This window comes from Ranitomeya imitator, chromosome 3 (genome assembly GCF_032444005.1).
Source record: "Ranitomeya imitator isolate aRanImi1 chromosome 3, aRanImi1.pri, whole genome shotgun sequence".
Classification (NCBI taxonomy): domain Eukaryota; kingdom Metazoa; phylum Chordata; class Amphibia; order Anura; family Dendrobatidae; genus Ranitomeya; species Ranitomeya imitator.
In genome coordinates, this window is record NC_091284.1 from 427,119,141 (window position 1) to 427,142,686 (window position 23,546).

The 23,546-nt window shown below is 46.5% G+C and overlaps 1 protein-coding gene across 2 annotated transcripts in view; it reads left to right on the forward strand.

Annotated features, from left to right (window-relative positions):
• The window catches only part of LOC138670156 (tetratricopeptide repeat protein 19, mitochondrial-like), a 70,153-nt gene that overhangs the window by 40,952 nt on the left and 5,655 nt on the right, over positions 1-23,546 (forward strand). Inside the window, exon 10 of one of the 2 annotated variants that reach the window (XM_069757233.1) lies at positions 15,417-15,572. In XM_069757233.1, the coding sequence (XP_069613334.1) occupies positions 15,417-15,559 (143 nt within the window). In that variant the 3' untranslated portion in view covers positions 15,560-15,572. Of the gene's footprint in view, positions 1-15,416; positions 15,633-23,546 lie in introns of those variants that run through there. The other variant, XM_069757232.1, reaches the window with a different exon arrangement.

The following is a 23,546-nucleotide window of genomic DNA, read 5'->3' on the forward strand; positions in this document are numbered from 1 at the left end:
TCTCAGTGGGCACCGGCTTCTAATTTAGGCCCCGGCTTTTCCCGGGGCCTACTTCCGGTGCCGCGCTCCGCCCACTTCCTTCTTCATCGGGCGGGCTTTTTTTCCCGCCCGACATACTGTGCCTGCTCATCGGCGCCCCCCTGTCTGGCTTCGCCCCCGTCCTCCAGGGACAGCGTCTGTGTGTGCTCACCGCTTCTTAGCTGCAGGAGCTCATGCAGCGTGCCCCACACCTTCGCCACTGCATTCTCCGTGGGCACAAAATCTGCACAGAATCCAGCACCTCAGGGCAGGAGTTCTCCTCCGGCAAGTGGGACATCTTCCAGGACGGGTCCGTGAGTAGCTGCACTGCAGACTGACACCCCCCTCTGCCCCACTGTCCCCTAACCCACTGGCATCTTCAGAGGACCTCTCAAAATGTCTACCTCTAAAGGGGGCCGCTCTCGCCCCCCTACTTCTTCTTCTGCCTTAGTCACGTACTTTGCTTGTTCATCCTGTAACAGCAAACTTCCCTCAGGTCAGTCCTCCCCGCTGTGTCAGTCCTGCAGCAACCCGATTGTTCCCACCGCCCAGGATCCCCCGGCTGTTCCGCCCGAGAGTGATCCCCCCATCCCAGGATGGGTCGCCTCTCTGTCACAGTCGGTGGCCGATTTAACACGGGTATCTCAAACCCTGGTGTCCGCGCTGGATCGATTACCCCTGCAGACCTCGGCCGTAGCCAGCGGGTCACAGGAACCGCCGCCAGAGCTCTCCTTGATAAGCCACAAAAGGTCCAGACAGGAACGTCGGTCTGAGTCCTCTTCGCGCTCCATCTCGCCGCTCGGCCCTCCCCCGCGGTTGGTGTCCCACCGATCCTCCTCCCCTGAGTCAGGCGAGGCATTATCTGATGCACCTTCGGAGGATACTTCGGAGCTGGATCCTAACCAAATCGCCACCATGAGTGAGACAGTCCAGAACCTCATTGGGGCAATAAACCAAACATGTGGCATCAAGGATCCCTCTACGGAACCCGCAGATCAGGCGGTTTCGTTTAGACGGGCCAAACCACCTTCAAAATTTTTCGCTCCTCATCCTGAATTCGAGGAAATCGTGTCCAGAGAGAGAGAGAACCCCACTAGGCGTTTTCAGAGGGGAAAACGCCTGGGTGTGTTATATCCTTTTCCTCCAGAACTTACCGCCAATTGGACGGCCTCTCCCTCGGTGGACCCCCCTGTTTCCAGGCTGTCCACCAACACGGTGCTTCCTCTGTCCGGCGGAGCATCTCTGAAGGATTCTAACGATAGAGTTATAGAATCCTTCGCGAAATCTGCTTTTGAAGCGGCTTCAGCGGCTCTATGTCCAGCTTTTGCGTCCACTTGGGCTTCAAAATCCATCTCAAAATGGGCCAAGGATCTTCGGCGAGGTATCCTGGATGGGCGCCTCCCGCGCAATTAGCGGAACTTGCCAACCAGATTTCCCACGCTGGTGAATACCTGGTTTCCGCCTCCCTGGATGTCGCGTCTTGTGCGGCTCAAGCTTCCAGCAATGCCGTTGCCATCCGCCGGACCGTTTGGCTCAAGGCCTGGCAGGCGGACTTGTCCTCCAAAAAGTCCCTCACTAGTCTGTCCTTCCAGGGCTCTCGCCTCTTTGGTTCCCAGCTGGACCAAATAATTAAGGACGCCACCGGGGGTACAAGTTCTCTTCTCCCCCAGGCTAAGCCTCGTCGCCCTCCTCCTAGACGACAGTTTCGTTCTTTTCGGCCTTTTCGTCACTTCGCTGCGTCAAACTCCTTTTCCCAGCAGCAACAGAGGCCACAGGCACGTCAAGAGAAGAAGGCGGTGTCCTTTAGGCCCACTCCGTCCTGGCGTCCTCGTTTCTCCCAGGGTAGATCCTCCAGGCCCAGGACTGGAAGATCCACCTCGGCATGACTCTCGGCAAGACTCCAGCCCAACTCCCAGATTGGGCGGCCGTCTTCTCCTTTTCAGGGACGTCTGGATTTCCGCAGTAGAGGATGCATGGGTCAGGGAAGTTGTATCCTCGGGATACAAAATAGAATTCGCTTCCCGACCTCGGGATCGTTTCTTCCAATCCCGTCCTCCAAGAGACCCCGCTCTAGTTCCGGGCTTCTTCTCAGCCATCGCTTCTCTGCTCAAATCCGGGGTAATCGTTCCCGTCCCAGAAAAAGAACGCTTCACGGGTTTCTACTCGAATCTTTTTGTGGTACCGAAAAAAGACGGCAAAGTTCGCCCCATTCTGGACCTCAAATTGCTGAACAGGAGAGTTCGCCTGAGACACTTCAGGATGGAATCCCTTCGTTCAGTAATTGCTTCCATGGAGGCTCAGGAGTTTCTATGCTCAATAGATATCCAGGACGCCTACCTCCATGTCTCGATATTTCCCGGACATCACCGTTTCCTGCGCTTCGCAGTGCAACGAGATCATTTTCAGTTCGTCGCTCTGCCGTTCGGTCTCGCAACCGCGCCAAGAGTGTTCACAAAGATCATGGCGGCGCTGATGGCCATCTTGAGAGTCAGAGGCTTGGTCCTATTTCCATATCTCGACGACATCCTCATCAAGGCTCCGTCCTTCGCTCAGGCCCACGAAAGCCTGTCCATTGTTCTCGACACCTTAGCCCGTTTCGGGTGGCTGGTAAACCGGAAGAAGTCCTGCCTTATTCCTTCTCAGCGCATCATCTTTCTGGGCATGCTTTTCGATACTCGTCAGAGCAGAGTCTTCCTTCCCACAGACAAGAGATCCACTCTCTGTCGGGACATACGCTTGCTCCAGGGTCCTCGACCTCCCTCCCTCCGTTCGGCCATGAAGGTTCTGGGGAGGATGGTAGCTACATTGGAAGCGATTCCCTTCGCCCAATTCCATTCGCGACCCCTTCAGCAAGCCATTCTGTCTCAGTGGGACAGGTCGGTCTTCTCCCTGGATTGACCGATCAAACTCTCCTTTCGGGTCAGGCGGTCTCTCAACTGGTGGCTGACGTCACCTCTCATCTCCCAGGGCAGGTCCTTCCTTCCGGTTCACTGGCAGGTGGTGACAACGGACGCCAGCCTGCTCGGCTGGGGTGCGGTTTTTCGCCACCTGACGGTCCAGGGCCGCTGGTCGCTGCAGGAGTCATCTCTGCCGATCAACGTCCTCGAAATTCGGGCCATCTTCCTGTCCCTCCGCCACTGGGAAAGGATCCTCAGGGGCCTTCCAGTCCAGATCCAGACGGACAACGCCACGGCTGTGGCATATGTCAACCATCAGGGGGGGACTCGGAGCTCCTTGGCCCTTGCCGAGGTATCCAAGATCCTCCTTTGGGCAGAGGCAACGGTTCCGGTGATATCCGCGGTGCATATCCCCGGCGTGGAAAACTGGGCCGCCGACTTCCTCAGCCGGGAGGGCCTCGCGGCAGGGGAATGGTCCTTGCATCCGGAGGTCTTCCATCAGATTTGTCTTCGATGGGGAACTCCGGATGTGGATCTCACGGCGTCCCGAGTCAACAGGAAGGTTCCGCAGTTTGTCTCCAGGTCCCGCGATCCTCTCGCAGTGGGCGTCGATGCTCTGGCCATTCCTTGGTCACAGTTCGAGCTGCCCTACCTGTTCCCACCCCTTCCATTACTTCCCAAACTGTTGAAGAAGATCAAAGCGGAAGGGGTGCCGGTCATCCTGATCGCCCCGGATTGGCCCAGGAGAGCTTGGTTCGCGGAGCTCGTCAACCTTCTCGCGGACGCTCCCTGGCGCCTTCCAGACAGGCCCGATCTGCTGTCCCAGGGTCCGATCTGCCACCCGAATTCTCGGTCGCTCAGTTTAACGGCGTGGCTGTTGAGACCGCGGTTCTGAGAGCGTCTGGCCTTTCGGACCGGGTGATTCACACCATGATTCAGGCTCGGAAGCCTTCGTCTTCCAGGATCTACTACCGCACCTGGAAGGCCTACTTCCGGTGGTGCGAGTCCAACCGCGTTCCGCCTATGGTTTTTTCCCTGCCTTCTCTTTTGGCCTTCCTTCAGGCAGGACTGGATTCGGGCCTGGCTCTTAGTTCCCTGAAGGGTCAGGTCTCTGCGCTTTCCATCCTCTTTCAGAAGACCTTGGCCTCTCGGCCACAGGTTAAGACCTTCTTTCAGGGGGTAGCCCACGCCGTCCCGCCGTACAGGGCCCCTGTGGAGGCATGGGACCTAAACCTGGTACTGGACGTTCTGAAGGTTTCTCCCTTTGAACCTCTTAGGGAGATTCCTCTATCAGTTTTATCATGGAAGGTAGCCTTTCTTGTGGCCATCACGTCCATTCGCCGCGTTTCCGAGCTGGCGGCCCTGTCTTGCCGTCCTCCGTTTTTGGTCATTCACCAGGACAAGGTGGTCTTCCGGCCCCCACCTTCTTTTCTTCCTAAGGTGGTTTCCACCTTCCACCTCAACGAGGACATCGTTCTACCTTCCTTTTGTCCAGCTCCGACTCATCCTCTGGAGCGATCATTGAACAAGCTGGACCTTGTCAGGGCTGTGAGGATCTATCTGGACAGAACGTCCACTTTCCGGAAGACGGATTCCTTTTTCGTCATTCCTGATGGCACGCGCAGAGGCCAGCCGGCTTCTAAAGCGACTATTGCTCGATGGATCAGAATGGCAATCTTGGAGGCTTACCGGGTCAAGAACAGAGTGCCCCCTCCTGGGATTAAGGCTCACTCTACCCGGGCAGTCGGCGCCTCCTGGGCGGTGCACCACAGGGCTTCCGCCCTACAGCTGTGCAAAGCGGCAACTTGGTCTTCCATCCACACGTTCGCCAAATTTTACAAGGTCCATACCTATGCATCGGCGGACGCCAGCCTAGGCAGAAGGATCCTGCAGGCGGCAGTGGTGAGTCCTCTGACCTGATGGAAGTCTGTTTTTCCCGCCCTTGGGACTGCTTTGGGATGTCCCATGGTTCATGTGTCCCCCAATGAGAAGCGATAAAGAAAACAGGATTTTTGGTTGCTTACCGTAAAATCTGTTTCTTGAAGCCTCCATTGGGGGACACAGCTCCCTCCCAATGTTTTTGTTATATGTTCTCTGACTGTTCTCACGTTTACAGTTCTCAAGTTTGTGGTTATGGTTTTTCAACCTTGTTCTTTCTCCTACTGCTTTCTCACTAACTGAAGAGTTTAATGCCAGTCGGTGGGGTGTACACTGCAGAGGAGGAGCTAACTTTTTTATTTGCATAGTGTCAGCCTCCTAGTGGCAGCAGCATACACCCATGGTTCCTGTGTCCCCCAATGGAGGCTTCAAGAAACAGATTTTACGGTAAGCAACCAAAAATCCTGTTTTCTCCTACGCCTCATTGGGGGACACAGGACCATGGGTGTCATGCTGCTGCCACTAGGAGGACACTAAGTAATACAGAAACAATAGCTCCTCCCCTGCAGTATACACCCTCCTGCTGGCTCCAAGTGAACCAGTTCTTGCTTAGTGTCCGTAGGAGGCACAGTTTTTATTTTAGTTTTTTACTTTTTATTCTATTTTTCTCTATCGCCTCTCATTGGGGGACGCAGGAACCATGGGGTGTATGCTGCTGCCACTAGGGGGCTGACACTATGCACAAAAAAAGTTAGCTCCTCCTCTGCAGTGTACACCCCACCGACTGGCATTATGCACTTCAGTTTAGCTTAGTGTCAGTAGGAGGTGGACACGGGTCTTTCATTTACTTTTTATTCTATTTTTTCCCTTAACGGAGCAAAAATAATATTTTTGGAAGGTAAATCTTGACTGACTCTCCATATTCTATACATATGCAGTACAGACCAAAAGTTTGGACACACCTCATTTAAAGATTTTTCTGTATTTTCCGGACTATGAAAATTTTACATTCACACTGAAGGCATCAAAACTATGAATTAACACATGTGGAATTATATACTTAACAAAAAAGTGTGAAACAACTGAAATTATGTCTTATATTCTAGGTTCTTCAAAGTAGCCACCTTTTGCTTTGATGACTGCTCAGCACACTCTTGGCATTCTCTTGATGAGCTTCAAGAGGTAGTCACCAGGAAAGGTTTTCACTTCACAGGTGTGCCCTGTCAGGTTTAATCAGTGGGATTTCTTGCCTTATAAATGGGGTTGGGACCATCAGTTGTGTTGAGGAGAAGTCTGGTGGATACACAGCTGATAGTCCTACTGAATAGACTGTAAGAATTTGTATTATGGCAAGAAAAAAGCAGCTAAGTAAAGAAAAACAAGTGGCCATCATTACTTTAACCCCTTAGTGACAGAGCCAATTTGGTACTTAATCACCAGGCCAATTTTTGCAATTCTGACCACTGTCACTTTATGAGGTTATAACTCTGGAACGCTTCAACGGATCCCACTGATTCTGAGATTGTTTTTTCGTGACATATTGTACTTCATGTTAGTGGTAACATTTCTTCGATATTACTTGCGATTATTTATGAAAAAAACGGAAATATGGCGAAAATTTTTAAAATTTTGCAGTTTTCAAACTTTGTATTTTTATGCCCTTAAATCAGAGAGATATGTCATAAAAAATAGTTAATAAATAACATTTCCCACATGTCTACTTTACATCAGCACAATTTTGGAAACAAAATTTTTTTTTGTTAGGGAGTTATAAGGGTTAAAAGTTGACCACCAATTTCTCATTTTTCCAACACCATTTTTTTTTAGGGACCACATCTCATTTGAAGTTATTTTGAGGGGTCTATATGATAGAAAATAATGAAGTGTGACACCATTCTAAAAACTACACCCATCAAGGTTCTCAAAACCACATTCAAGAAGTTTATTAACCCTTTACGTGCTTCACAGGAACTGAAACAATGTGGAAGGAAAAAATGAACATTTAACTTTTTTTTGCAAACATCTTAATTCAGAACCATTTTTTTTATTTTCACAAGTGTAAAAACAGAAATGTAACCATAAATTTTGTTATGCAATTTCTCCTGAATACGCCAATACCCCATATGTGGGGGTAAACCACTGTTTGGGCACACCGCAGAACTTAGAAGTGAAGGAGCGCCGTTTGACTTTTTCAATGCAGAATTGGCTGGAATTAAGATCGGACGCCATGTCACGTTTAGAGAGCCCCTGATGTGCCTAAACAGTGGAAACTCCCCACAAGTGACACCATTTTGGAAACTAGACCCCTTAAGGAACTTATCTAGATGTGTGGTGAGCACTTTGAACCCCCAAGTGCTTCACAGAAGTTTATAACGTAGAGCCGTGAAAATAAAAAATCGCTTTTGTTTACACAAAAATGATCTTTTTGCCCACAAATTCTTATTTTCACAAGGGTAACAGGAGAAATTAGACCACAAAAGTTGTTGTGCAATTTCTCCTGAGTACGCTGATACCCAATATGTGGGGGTAAACAACTGTTAGGGCGCACTGCAGAGCTTGGAAGAGAAGGAGTGCCGTTTTACTTTTTCAATGTAGAATTGGCTGGAATTGAGATTGGACGCCATGTCGCGTTTGGAGAGCCCCTGATGTGCCTAAACAGTGGAAACCCCCCACAAGTGACACCATTTTGGAAACTAGACCCCTTAAGGAACTTATCTAGATGTGTGGCGAGCACTTTGAACCCCCATGTGCTTCACAGAAGTTTATAACGTAGAGCCGTGAAAAAAAAAATTGCATTTTTTCTACAAAAATGATCTTTTTGCCCACAAATTTTTATTTTCACAAGGGTAACAGGAGAAATTAGACCACAAAAGTTGTTGTGCAATTTCTCCTGAGTACGTCGATACCCAATATGTGGGGGTAAACCACTGTTTGGGCGCACCGCAGAGCTTGGAAGAGAAAGAGTGCCGTTTTACTTTTTCAATGTAGAATTGGCTGGAATTGAGATCGGACGCCATGTCGCGTTTGGAGAGCCCCTGATGTGCCTAAACAGTAGAAATCCCCCACAAGTGACCCCATTTTGGAAACTAGACCCCCCATGGAACTTATCTAGATGTGTGGTGAGAACCTTGAATGCCCAAGTGCTTCACAGAAGTTTATAATGCAGAGCCGTGAAAATAAAAAATATTTTTTTTTTCCACAAAAAAGATTTTTTAGCCACCAAATTTTTATTTTCACAAGGGTAACAAGAGAAACTGGACCCCAAAAGTTGTTGTCCAATTTGTCCTGAGTATGCTGGTACCCCATATGTGGGGGTAAACCACTGTTTGGGCGCACAGCAGAGCTCGGAAGGAAGGAGCGCCGTTTTGGAATGCAGACTTTGATAGAATGGTCTGCGGGTATTATGTTGCATTTGCAGAGCCCCTGATGTACCTAACCAGTAGAAACCCTCCACAAGTGACCCCATTTTGGAAACTAGACCCCCCAAGGAACTTATCTAGATGTGTGGTGAGAACTTTGAATGCCCAAGTGCTTCACAGAAGTTTAGAATGCAGAGTCGTGAAAATAAAAAATATTTTTTTTTCCACAAAAAAGATATTGTAGCCCCCAAGTTTTTATTTTCACAAGGGTAACAGGAGAAATTGGACTGCAATAGTTGTTGTCCAATTTATCCCGAGTACGCTGATGCGCCATATGTGGCGGTAAACCACTGTTTGGGCGCACGGCAGAGCTCGGAAGGGAAGGAGCGCCTTTTTGGAATGCAGACTTTGATAGAATGGTCTGTGGGCATTATGTTGCGATTGCAGAGCCCCTGATGTACCTAAACTGTAGTAACCCCCCACAAGTGACCCCATTTTGGAAACTAGACCCCCCAAGGAACTTATCTAGATGTGTGGTGAGAACTTTGAATGCCCAAGTGCTTCACAGAAGTTTAGAATGCAGAGTCGTGAAAATAAAAAATATTTTTTTTTCCACAAAAAAGATATTGTAGCCCCCAAGTTTTTATTTTCACAAGGGTAACAGGAGAAATTGGACTGCAATAGTTGTTGTCCAATTTATCCCGAGTACGCTGATGCGCCATATGTGGCGGTAAACCACTGTTTGGGCGCACGGCAGAGCTCGGAAGGGAAGGAGCGCCTTTTTGGAATGCAGACTTTGATAGAATGGTCTGTGGGCATTATGTTGCGATTGCAGAGCCCCTGATGTACCTAAACTGTAGTAACCCCCCACAAGTGACCCCATTTTGGAAACTAGACCCCCCAAGGAACTTATCTAGATGTGTGGTGAGAACTTTGAATGCCCAAGTGCTTCACAGAAGTTTAGAATGCAGAGTCGTGAAAATAAAAAATATTTTTTTTTCACAAAAAAGATTTTGTAGCCCCCAAGTTTTTATTTTCACAAGGGTAACAAGAGAAATTGGACCCCAGAAGTTGTTGTCCAATTTATCCCGAGTACGCTGATGCCCCATATGTGGGGGTAACCCACTGTTTGGGCGCACGGCAGAGCTCAGAAGGGAGGGAGCACCATTTGACTTTTTGAGCGCAAAATTGGCTGTCGTGTTTGGAGACCCCCTGATGTACCTAAACAGTGGAAACCCCCCAATTCTAGCTCCAACCCTAACCCCAACACACCCCTAACCCTAATCCCAACCTCATCCATAATCCTAATCACTAACCATAATCACAACCCTTACCCCAAGTCAACCCTAACCATAACCCTAATCAAAACCCTAAATCCAACACACCCCTAATCCTAATCTCAACCCTAACCTCAAACCTAACCCTAATCCCAATACACCCCTAATCACAACCCTAACCTTAACCCTAATCCCAAACCTAACCCTAATCCCAAGCGTAACCCTAATGCCAACCCTAACCCTAATACGAACCCTAATCCAAACCCTAACCCTAATCCCAGCTCTAACCCTAACTTTAGCCCCAACCCTAGCCCTAACTTTAGCCCCAACCCTAACCCTAGCCCTAGGGCTACTTTCACACTTGCGTCGTTTGGCATTCCGTCGCAATCCGTCGTTTTGGACAAGAAACGGATCCTGCAAATGTGCCCGCAGGATGCGTTTTTTGCCCATAGACTTGTATTGCCGACGGATCGTGACGGATGGCCACACGTCGCGTCCGTCGTGCACTGGATCAGTTGTGTTTTGGCGGAGCGTCGGCACAAAAAACGTTCAATGAAACGTTTTTTTGTACGTCGCATCCGCCATTTCTGACCGCGCATGCGTGGCCGTAACTCCGCCCCCTCCTCCCCAGGACATAGATTGGGCAGCGGATGTGTTGAAAAACTACAGCTGCTGCCCACGTTGTGCACAATTTTCACAACGTGCGTCGGTATGTCGGGCCGACGCATTGCGACTGCCCCGTACCGACGTAAGTGTGAAAGAAGCCTAACCCTAAGTTTAGCCCCAACCCTAACCCTAAATTTAGCCCCAACCCTAACCCTAAATTTAGCCCCAACCCTAGCCCTACCCTAACCCTACCCCTAACCTAACCCTACCCCTAACCTAACCCTACCCCTACCCCTAACCCTACCCCTAACCTAACCCTACCCCTAACCCTACCCCTAACCTAACCCTACCCCTAACCCTAACCTAACCCTACCCCTAACCCTACCCCTAACCCTACCCCTAATTTTAGCCCCAACTGCTGTTCTCCTGCCGGCCGGCAGATGGAGACAGATGGCGGGCGCACTGGGCATGCGTCCGCCATGTTCTGCTGCCGGCGGCCAGGAGGAGCAGCAAGAGGATCCAGGGACCTAGGTGAGTATGCTAGGGTCCCCGAATCCCCCTATTTCTCTGTCCTCTGATGTGCGATCACATCAGAGGACAGAGAATTACACTTTACTTTTTTTTTTTTTTTGCGGTCGCCGGTAAACAGTTAATTACCGGCGATCGCAAAACAGGGGTCGGTAATACCGACCCCGATCGTGCTCTTTGGGGTCTCGGCTACCCCCGGCAGCCGAGACCCCAAAGATTCTCCCGGTGCCCACCGGGAGACACGAGGAGCATCGGGGGAGCTAGGTGAGTATTGGGGGGCCACCTGGGACCCCTTTTCTCTGTCCTCCGATGTGCGATCACATCGGAGGACAGAGAAATTAAAAAGAGATCGCTTTTTTTTTTTTTTTTTTTTGCGATCGCCGGTAAACGGTTAATTACCGGCGATCGCAAATGCGGGGTGGGTTAAAAACCCCCCGAATCATGTTCTCTGGGGTCTCGGCTACCCTCGGCAGCCGAGACCCCGGAGAAAATCGGCCTCTGGGGGGCGCTATGGACTTTTTCCACAGCGCCGTTAATTAACGGCGCTGTGGTTTAAGTACCCTTAGCGGCCGCCGTTAAAAGGCGTATCGGCGGTCGCTAAGGGGTTAAGAAATGAAGGTCAGTCAGTCCGAAAAATTGGGCAAACTTTGAAAGTGTCCCCAAGTGCAGTGGCAAAAACCATCAAGCGCTATATAGAAACTGGCTCACATGAGGACCGCCCCAGGAAAGGAAGACCAAGAGTCACCTCTTCTTCTGACGATAAGTTTATTCGAGTCACCAGCCTCAGAAATCGCAGGTTAACAGCAGCTCAGATTAGAGACCAGGTCAATGCCACACAGAGTTCTAGCAGCAGACACATCTCTACAACAACTGTTAAGAGGAGACTTTGTGCAGCAGGCCTTCATGGTAAAATAGCTGATAGGAAACCACTGCTAAGGACAGGCAACAAGCAGAAAAGACTTGTTTGGGCTAAAGAACACAAGGAATGGACATTAGACCAATGTAAATCTGTGCTTTGGTCTGATGAGTCTAAATTTGAGATCTTTGGTTCCAACCACTGTGTCTTTGTGCGACGCAGGAAAGGTGAACCGATGGACTCTACATGCCTGGTTCCCACAGTGAAGCATTGAGGTGTGATGGTGTGGGGATGCTTTGATGGTGACACTGTTGGGGATTTATTCAAAATTTAAGGCATACTAACCAGCATAGCTACCACAGCATCTTGCAGCGGCATGCTAGTCCATCCAGTTTGCGTTTAGTTGGACCATCATTTATTTTTCAACAGGACAATGACCCCAAACACACCTCCAGGCTGTGTAAGGGCTATTTGACCAAGTAGGAGAGTGATGGGGTGCTACGCCAGATGACCTGGCCTCCACAGTCACCAGACCTGAACCCAATCGAGATGCTTTGGGGTAAGGTGGACCCAGGCTCGGACTGGCCCACCTGAGGATTCTCTGGTGGGCCCTGGCACTGACATCTGCTGGCATACTGGCCAGCAGCTGCATAGGGCCGCCACTGCTCCAGGGGCCCCTTGCCAATGGCTATATGGCCCGTGAGTCAAGGGGGCCCACTCTGTGCCAGTAGCAGCATCGGGAGACAGGATCCTGTCCCCGGTACTAAAGCAAAATGAATATTCACGCTTCCCCACGCCCCTATGGGCGTGGAGAGGCGTGAATACCATTTATCTTTAATAGCGGGCAGCATTAGCCGCAGGGTGCAGCTAACTCTGCCCTCATGTAAAGCCGCACCACACACACACACTCACAAAGTAACGCGCGCACACACAAACACAGCACAGCACACATACACACACACACGCAGGCACAGACTCACAGAGCAGCTCACCACACGGCGTCCTGCTTCCTGTCTGAGACAGCCCAGTTGGATCACGTCATCATCCAGCGTGCTGCTGTCTCGACTCAGTCTGAAAGCTTCCAGGAATCCAGCGAGGAAGAGGCTGCTGGGGTGAGCGGCTGCTGCAGGGAGGTGAGCTGTGCTGTGTGTGTGTGTGTTGATGAGCTGCGGTGAGCTGTGTGTGTGTGGTGAAGGACAATGATGGAGGTGATGGGCAATGAGGGTGAGGGGAGGCAATGAGGAAAGTGATGGGCAATGATGGTGATAGGTAATGATGGTATGGGAGGCAATGATGGAGGTGATAGGCAATGATGGTGGTGGGGGAGACAATGATGGAGGTGATGGGTAATGATGGTGGGGGAAGACAATGATAGAGGTGATGGGCAATGATGGTGGTGGGGAGGCAATGATGGAAGTGATGGGCAATGATGATGGGGAAGACAATGATGGAGGTGATGGGCAATCATGGTGAGGGAGGGAATGATGGAGGTGATGGGCAGTGAGGGTGAGGGGAGGCAATGAGAAAAGTGATGGGCAATGATGGAGGTGATAGGTAATGATGGCGGGGAGGCAATGATGGAGGTGATGGGCAATGATGGGGGAAGACAATGATGGAGGTGATGGGCAATGGTGGAAGTGATGAGCAATGATGGTGGGGGAGACAATGATTGAGGTGATGGGCAATCATGGTGAGGAAGGGAATGATGGAGGTGATGGGCAATGATGGTGGGGAGGCAATGATCGAGGTGATGGGCAATGGTGGTGGGGGGAGGCAATGATGGAAGTGATGGGCAATGGTGGAGGTGGGAGGCAATGATGGTGGGGGAGGCAATGATGCAGGTGATGGGCAATGATGGTGGGGGGAGGCAGTGATGGAGGTGATGAAATGGACAATGTTGGTGGGGGAGGAGGCAATGATGCAGGTGGTGGAATGGGCAGTGATGGAGGTGGTGGGGGAGAATGAGAGGGGTGGAGGGGGAGAAGGCAATGATGGAGGTGGTGATGAGGTCAATGATAGGGTGGCGAGGGGCTGCATTACACTTTATGAGGGGGCTACATTATATTCTGTGGGGGGACTGCATTATATTATGGGGGGCTACATCATACTATGTGAGGGGGCTACAGTATACTCTATGGGGGGCTGCATTATATTCTGTGGTGGGGCTGCATTCTCTCAGTTGATTACATTATATTCTGTGGTGGCTGCATTATACTATATGAGGGGGCTGCATTATACCCTATGAGGGTGCTACATTATATTCTATGGTGGGGACTGCATTATACCTGAGGGGGTTGCATTATATTTTGTGGGGTGCTGCATTATATTCTATGAGAGGGGACTGCATTATATTTTATGAGGGGGTTACCCCAACCCGTGCTACATAATTAAGACATGAACTACCTTATATTATACCCTGATATTAGCGCTTTTTACTGCACAATTGGTGGTCTTGTATCTATTTCTATGTAGCTACATAGTGGGCCCCAAGAATGATTTTCTCTGGTGGGCCCAAGGTGCTCCAGTCAGACGCTGGGTGGACCGCAGAGTGAAGGCAAAAGGGCCAACAAGTGCTAAGCGGCTCTGGGAACTCCTTCAAGATTGTTGGAAGATCATTCCCGGTGACTACCTCTTGAAGCGCATCAAGAGAATGCCAAGAGTGTGCGAAGTAGTCATCAAAGCAAAAGGTGGCTACTTTGAAGAACCTAGAATATAAGACATTTTCAGTTGTTTCACACTTTTTTGTTAAGTATGTAATTCCACATGTTAATTCATAGTTTTGATGCCTTCAGTGTGAATGTACAATTTTCATAGTCATGAAAATACAGAAAAATCTTTAAATGAGGGGTGCCAAACTTTTGGTCTGTACTGTACTAGAATGTAATATTGGTACCTTTTCCTGCATGGTTCCTCTGTTATTCCTCTTGTAAATGTTTCAAAAAATTGAGAACTGAGTGTCAAAATTTCTCTTATCAAAATGATTATGAAGAATGAAAGTGTTTATTAAATGGAATATGTCATCAAAATGTTTTGATTTGTATTTATTTTTAATAAATGGTATATAATATTTTAAACGGTTAAACAGTAGGGAGAGCCGCTGCCGGATTCTGCAAAATGTGTCATCTGAAAGTAGCCTATTGTTTTAATTAAGTTTTTGTGACACTGATTTTTTAATCTTTTTTTTATTTTACATGTCATCAACTATCCCATGTCACCTTTTCCGGATTCCATTTCAGTAGTGACCTCATCATCACAGGCAGAATTACAAACATACACAACACCTGTAACACTGGCGTCACCGCCGCAGCTGCTCCAGCTCCCACTACGCCTCCTGTGTCCCAGGACCGAGGCAGGTCTCCTGGCAGCGCACTTAGGGCGCATGCTCTCCACTTCGTAAAGAGGCAGTGCTTGCACTCCTGTTGTTTCTCCCACCAATAGCTGGGAGGCGCTATTGATTTAAGGCACCTCCCCAAGTAGGGAGGTGCCTGAGCAACATCCGAGTTTAGTTTGTATTCAAGCTGCTAAGTCCATTGTCAGATCCCAGTTCCCACAGCATTTCCTGTTTCTCTGTACCATAACTTGTTTAGTAATCTCCGCCCATTCTGTCTCTACTGGCCATCATGCCTTGTTATCCAGAAGCCGCACTATCTGAACTACAGATGCTACAGTACCAGACACTGCCCTGGAGTGGTACCTGGCAGCTACCTGCAGGTCAAGCCTGACCTCACCGTCAGAGGCTCCAGTGAAAACCAGGTAGCCTCTTGGTTACACCCCTCCAGGGTAAGCGCGGTCTGTGCCGCAGTGGGTAAGTGATTCACCAGCGTGACCACACATATTACAGCAGAAAACAAAGGGATCCAGATGGTTACAGCTCACTTCTTTCCCCCTGCACTGTGACCAGAGCATTCTTCCACAGATGTCAATGGACATTTCCATTGATGAGATGTGTTTTTTTTGTTAATTGTACCGCTAAAGAGATAATGTCCTTCTCACACAGAGCACTTGGCGGATGCAGAGCGCATATTTAAAGAAGCTTTAACAAAGGCAGAAGAAAAAAAGGACTCGTGGTCCATTATCTACATCCAAAAGGGGCTCGCAGAACTGACCAAGAGGAAGAAACATAAGGAACAGAATGTGTAACCTGTGCATGCAGGTAAAAAGCATTAATAATGTTTGCAAATGTGACACTTTTAAATAAATATATATTTATAAATTCTTATTTTAAATTTTACCTATAAAAAACCCTATTCCTTTCCATTTGCCACATTAATAACTGACCCTGAGATGTTAACATTGATGGCCTACACCAGTGTTCCCCAACTCCAGTCCTCAAGAGCCGCCAACAGATCATGTTTTCAGGTTTCCTTAGCATTGCACAAGTGATTGAATTATCCCCTGGGCAATTCTAAGGAAATCCTGAAAACACGATCTGTTGGGGGAACACAGACCTACACACATAGGAACCCCACTGACCAGCACCATAAAGCTGCCGATGATAAGCCGCTGTGTCTGTTTTATCACAGGATTGCTACCCCTTACTTTGAAGGATGCTATAAAACTAAACTGCTTTTCATCATGTTGCAGGTTAAAGTCATGCTCTTAGTAACATACATAGTAACATAGTTAGTAAGGCCGAAAAAAGACATTTGTCCATCCAGTTCAGCCTATATTCCATCATAATAAATACCCAGATCTACGTCCTTCTACAGAACCTAATAATTGTATGATACAATATTGTTCTGCTCCAGGAAGACATCCAGGCCTCTCTTGAACCCCTCGACTGAGTTCGCCATCACCACCTCCTCAGGCAAGCAATTCCAGATTCTCACTGCCCTAACAGTAAAGAATCCTCTTCTATGTTGGTGGAAAAACCTTCTCTCCTCCAGACGCAAAGAATGCCCCCTTGTGCCCGTCACCTTCCTTGGTATAAACAGATCCTCAGCGAGATATTTGTATTGTCCCCTTATATACTTATACATGGTTATTAGATCGCCCCTCAGTCGTCTTTTTTCTAGACTAAATAATCCTAATTTCGCTAATCTATCTGGGTATTGTAGTTCTCCCATCCCCTTTATTAATTTTGTTGCCCTCCTTTGTACTCTCTCTAGTTCCATTATATCCTTCCTGAGCACCGGTGCCCAAAACTGGACACAGTACTCCATGTGCGGTCTAACTAGGGATTTGTACAGAGGCAGTATAATGCTCTCATCATGTGTATCCAGACCTCTTTTAATGCACCCCATGATCCTGTTTGCCTTGGCAGCTGCTGCCTGGCACTGGCTGCTCCAGGTAAGTTTATCATTAACTAGGATCCCCAAGTCCTTCTCCCTGTCAGATTTACCCAGTGGTTTCCCGTTCAATGTATAATGGTGATATTGATTCCCTCTTCCCATGTGTATAACCTTACATTTATCATTGTTAAACCTCATCTGCCACCTTTCAGCCCAAGTTTCCAACTTATCCAGATCCATCTGTAGCAGAATACTATCTTCTCTTGTATTAACTGCTTTACATAGTTTTGTATCATCTGCAAATATCGATATTTTACTGTGTAGAGTAGAGTCTGAAAAGGAAGCTTTTGTCCATAGTGAAGGTGCCTTCAACAACTCTCTTAAAAGAAAAGCTTCAGTATCAGTAAGGGGTATACTGAAAATCTCAGTGACCCTAGAATGATGCACTGTCATAGGATGCCACCTATGTCCAAAATAAGTTTGTGAATTTTTTTCATGAGTGATCTGTAAGTGCGATTATTGTAATGTGGAAGAACCGAACAGTAAAAAATAGCTCAGCCACAAAGCAGCGACTTACAGGAGCCTTTGTGTAATGCTTAAAGGGACTCTGTCAGCATATAATAACCAAGTGCAGGCGCTCGGTGCTTTAGGTCTGGGCCAAATATTCGTTATAGTCCCTTCTCCTGGTCTATAAAGCTAGAGCTGTCAACCTAAGAAGGAGTGGAGAGAAGAGTGAAAATAAGTGGGTGGGAAGGTACACTTAAAGGAAATCGGTCAACATTTGATACCTAAACGATCAATATGGACATACAGGTTATAGAATGCTGAAAACAGTCTTCCCTGTGTGTCTCATATCAGATTCCTTGTTGTTGAGAAATCATTGTTTATCATCACTTTATATAAATGACATCTTCCAAGCTCTGGGGAGGACGCTGCCTGGAAGATAACTCTGCCTCCAGAGTCCTAAAGTTCAGATCTCCTGTTCTGTGTTAGTTACTTGTCTCACACTGGTAACTTCCCCTTCATGTAAAATAATCTCTGGAGGCAGAGTTACCAGCGTCCACCACAGAGCCTGGAAGAGGTCATTTATGTAAAGTGATAAAAGAGGATTTAAAAACATCAACAAGGCATCTAATATCAGACAGATTCCCTTTAACGGTTTGGCCTCTCTAAGACACTTTAAAAATAGTTTATCCTTTGTTTCATCGCTCACTAAGTTTTTATCTGTCCCTGGAAGTGACATTATCACAAGAACAGTATCAGGCATTTCAGGAAATGGGTTTCTTTCTGTGGTTGAGAAGCTGCACTCAAAGCAAAGGTTAGCAAGTACAATTCCAAGAATCAGATGGAAGGTTTTAAGAGAGTTACCACTGGACTCGGGAGAAGAGGACACGGACTGATCTTTAGGTTGATTTTTCATATATGAATCAGGTCGGGTCTTCCAAGAATGGTCCATGATTTATGGATGTGTGAAATGGGCCTAATGGAGGCAGCAAGTGAAATAGGGGAGAAAGATCACAGCCAGTTCTGGTTATCCCCTCCCCTTTATATCTTGCAGTGACCTCAGGGATCGTCTTCCACAATCAGGAATGATACGTGGCCACCAATTCTCAGATTTATCTTTTATATTGTATAAAAGAAAAGTTGAGCAATTGCACATGTAATGATCTCATGGGCCATATCAGAAAAGGTTTCATCTCAATATCGTCTTTATGACAGTTGTTAACCGTCCTTTGGAGAATAGAGATTTAGTTTGGCTGGTTCGTTCCTGCTAGTATGTGAAGCCATGGACATAGTCATAGGTCGCATGTAACCGTGCACATCTGGCACATATTTATAGTGGTAGTTCTTATGGCCCATGTAGACAAGCCGATAAAATGACGATTGTTCTCCGCGCCTAGAATGTTCCTTGGCCGGTGTTCATACTCTAGTTTAAAAAAAACAACACACCAGTTTATGGGCCGACTAAAGCAGCCATTAGGGTATATTCACATGGAGCAGTTTTCCTGTGTTTTTCTCCACTGGAAAAATGCACTTAATGGAAAATACAGCAGTAATATCACATTAAAACATGAGTCTTGGTGGGTATTTTTTGTTTGTTTTTTGCAGCTCATGCTCATTGTTATCAACTGGAAATAATAAAGTGGTATTCTCATCTCCAAGATCCTATCCCAAGATGTAGTAATTGTAATAATAATACTAATAATATTAGAAGATACCTTCAATTAGAAATGCAGTATAGTTCTTCTGATTCGCTATGTCTCTTTCCTCATGTGCAGGACCTTAGGTATCCATGGTTATGACTAGTGATGAGCAAATATACTCGTTACTTGAGATTTCTCGAGCATGCTCAGGTGTCCTCCGAGTATTTTTTAGTGCTCGGAGATTTAGTTTTCTTCGCCGCAGCTGAATGATTTACATCTACTAGCCAGGCTGAGTACATGTGGGGCTTGCCTGGTTGCTAGGCAACCCCCACATGTACTTATGCTAGCTAAGAGATGTAAATCATTCAACTGCGGCGATGAAAATTAATTCTCCGAGCACTAAAAAATACTCGGAGGACACCCGAGCGTGCCCGGGAAATCTCGAGTAATGAGTATATTTGCTCATCACTAGTTATGACCACTAGCAACTAATTACGGTAACTGTCACTATATCAGTGGTTGTGTAACCATTGATACCCAAGGTTCTACAATGCCTGCACATGAGGAAAGAGACATGGCGAATCAAAAAAAATCTATACTACATCTCTAATTGGATGTATTTGCTAATATTATTATAATTATTACACCTACTACATATTGGGATAGGATTTTGAGGAAGAAAATACCCCTTTGATAAGATTTTAGACAATTCATTCCATTTAGAGTATAAAATGCTACATTTTTCCACAAAACAAGAGGGAAGAAATTAAGTAAAAACATTGCTTAGGTGAAGTTTACATATTGTGTATTTGGGAGGGGATTCTCTACACAACATATGTCACGCCGGGCGGGTCTCCTGAGTATATTTGGTACCAACCCTACATCGCACTTTTTCCTGACATCACACTATCAACTATATATTGACAGCCTGGTACAGTTGAAAGCACTGATGGAGGAGGGAGCGTCAGCTTACGTTCACTTTCCCATCATTCCCCCTTTCCATCTGACATCGCAACGTGCATATGTACTGAGATGTGCAGAGGATCTGAAGACACTATGAAGAGAGGTATTTATTCTTTTTAATGTGGTACCCATTATACTGTATGGAGCACTATGTGGGGCCCATTATACTGTAAGGAGTTCTTTTTGTGTCCATTATACTGTATGGAGCACTATGTGGAGCCCATTATACTGTAAGGAGTTCTTTTTGTAGCCATTATACTGTATGGAGCACTATGTGCGGCCCATTATAGTGTAAGGAGTTCTTTTTGTGTCCATTATACTGTATGGAGCACTATGTGGAGCCCATTATACTGTAAGGAGTTCTTTTTGTGGCCATTATACTGTATGGAGCACTATGAGGAGCCCATTATACTGTAAGGAGTTCTTTTTGTAGCCATTATACTGTATGGAGCACTATGTGGGGCCCATTATACTGTAAGGAGTTCTTTTTGTAGCCATTATACTGTATGGAGCACTATGTGGGGCCCATTATACTGTAAGGAGTTCTTTTTGTAGCCATTATACTGTATGGAGCACTATGTGCGGCCCATTATAGTGTAAGGAGTTCTTTTTGTGTCCATTATACTGTATGGAGCACTATGTGGAGCCCATTATACTGTAAGGAGTTCTTTTTGTGGCCATTATACTGTATGGAGCACTATGAGGAGCCCATTATACTGTAAGGAGTTCTTTTTGTAGCCATTATACTGTATGGAGCACTATATGGGGCCCATTATACTGTAAGGAGTTCTTTTTGTAGCCATTATACTGTATGGAGCACTATGTGGGGCCCATTATACTGTAAGGAGTTCTTTTTGTGGCCATTATACTGTAATGTGCGGCCCATTATAGTGTAAGGAGTTCTTTTTGTGGCCATTATACTGTATGGAGCACTATGTGGGGCCCATTATAGTGTAAGGAGTTCTTTTTGTGGCCATTATACTGTATGGAGCACTATGTGGAGCCCATTATCACAGTAGATAATCAGTAGATTTGGTTTCCAGTACCATCTCTATGCTGACGACACCCAATTATACACTTCTGCTCCCGATATCACACCGACCTTTTTAGAAAACACCAGTGATTGTCTTACCGCTGTCTCTAACATCATGTCCTCCCTCTATCTGAAACTAAACCTGTCAAAAACTGAACTCCTCGTGTTCTCTCCCTCTACTAACCTACCTTTGCCTGACATTGCCATCTCCGTGTGCGGTTCCACCATTACTCCAAAGCAACATGCCCGCTGCCTTGGGGTCATCCTTGATTCTGACCTTTCATTCACCCCCTACATCCGATCACTGGCTCGCTCTTCTTACCTGCATCTCAAAAACATTTCTAGAATTCGCCCTTTTCTTACTTTCGACTCTGCAAAAACTCTGACTGTTTAACTTATTCATTCTCGTCTGGACTATTGTAACTCTCTACTAATCGGTCTCCCTCTTGCAAAACTCTCCCCGCTCCAATCTGTCCTGAATGCTGCAGCCAGGATCATATTCCTCACCAACCGTTACACCGATGCCTCTACCCTGTGCCAGTCATTACACTGGCTACCCATCCACTCCAGAATCCAGTACAAAACTACTACCCTCATCCACAAAGCACTCCATGGCTCAGCACCACCCTACATCTCCTCCCTGGTATCAGTCTACCACCCTACCCGTGCCCTCCGCTCCGCTCCGCTAATGACCTCAGGTTAGCATCCTCAATAATCAGAACCTCCCACTCCCGTCTCCAAGACTTTACACGTGCTGCGCCGATTCTTTGGAATGCACTACCTAGGTTAATACGATTAATCCCCAATCCCCACAGTTTTAAGCGTGCCCTAAAAACTCATTTGTTCAGACTGGCCTACCGCCTCAATGCATTAACCTAACGATCCCTGTGTGGCCTATTTATAATAAAAAAAAAAAAAAAAAAAAAGGTTCCTCGCATCATGTTCTCATACACTTTATGCAGTCTTAGCCCTCTGTGTCTGTACTGCTACATACTTAGGCAGTTAACTGGTTCATGCAGCTTTACATGAACACCCGAGCCTTACACTATAGCTGGTCCGAATAACTAAAGCAATTGTTACCATCCACCTCTCGTGTCTCCCCTTTTCCCCATAGTTTGTAAGCTTGCGAGCAGGGCCCTCACTCCTCCTGGTATCTGTTTTGAACTGTATTTCTGTTATGCTGTAATGTCTATTGTCTGTACAAGTCCCCTCTATAATTTGTAAAGCGCTGCGGAATATGTTGGCGCTATATAAATAAAATTATTATTATTATTATTATATTATACTTTAAGGAGTTCTTTTTGTAGCCATTATACTGTATGGAGCACTATGTGCGGCCCATTATAGTGTAAGGAGTTCTTTTTGTGGCCATTATACTGTATGGAGGGCTGTTTGGGGATTACAGTTGGGGAATCATACTGAGATGGGGTCACCATTCTTTGTCGGGGGAATAGAGGGAGGGTCATCATACTCTGGTGGAATTCACTGTGGGGGTATCATTCTGTGTTTGGGGGGCACTTTTGTTGGCATCATACTTTATTTGTTTTATTCAAGGGTTTTTATAATTTATTACATATTTAAATTCGGCCATATGTTTTTTTTACAGCTCTTACATAATATATTATACTATTCCAATATTTTATTCTTAGATCTATTAATTAAAATGTACTTTGTCGGACAACCACTTTAACTTTGTTTCCATATGAAAAAGTTTGTTTTATTTGATAAGGAAAAACGTCCTCAATTGTACACATTTTTTTAATAAATATCAAGGTTGGCCCGCGACTTTGCCCAAGCTTTAAATTTTGGCCTCATGTGTATTTGATGGATTTGTTTTCAGGAAAAAAAAAATCACCTAGCAATATAGTACCAGCTAAGTAAATTATATTTCAACAAAACTACCCATTGCGATATTTTCTCCTCATGAACTGACCTGCTGTGCAGGTTTTTAAATCTGCAGCATGATGTTAATCCTATGTGCACTTTCAGCACTTATTTCTCCATTTGCAATAGAAAGGCTGAAATCTACAGAAAATTCCACCCATAACACACAGAATTTGCTACAGATTTGCTGTAGAAAACTCGGCAATAAATGAACATTATCTGAGGCCATATTCACATGGAGTTTTTGGGGGAATAGATTTTCTCTAAAATCTGACTAAAAGCCACTTGCCATACTCTTCCTAATAATTTATATTGGAAATTCACTTTGAGTGTTATTTTATTTCTAAGATATTTTTAAAAACAACTGGTAGAAAAAAAAAAATGCATGTCACTTCTTTGAAATGGATCCGGATGCTGTGCACCAAACTAGGCACTGTGCTATCTATCTAAAGGCAGGCACTTCACGCAAAATAAGTCTGCAAGAAAAAAAAACCCAAAAGGGAGCATTTTACCTGGAAAAACTCATGGTTTGTGTTTGCCATAAAAAAACCCCTCTGACTTCAGATTCAAGAGTCGGAACCCAGCCTTTTTTTTTTTTTATACCAAATTCTGGGAATGCCCCCCCCAAAAGCTATGTAGAAATTTCACTAAACGTTATACATGGCGCTGTATATGAGTACAGAGATTGTTTTAAAGGGATTGTATTTTACTCTGACAATACCCAGTAAAATAACAACACTTACACTCGGCTACGGTGCCAGAGCAGTTTCAGTAGTGTCAGCACTGCCTCTCGGGGCTTGCATGACATCATGTCATGCAATCTCTGTGGCTAATCAGTGCTGGCTTCCATCTCTCCCCTCCTTGACATCAAG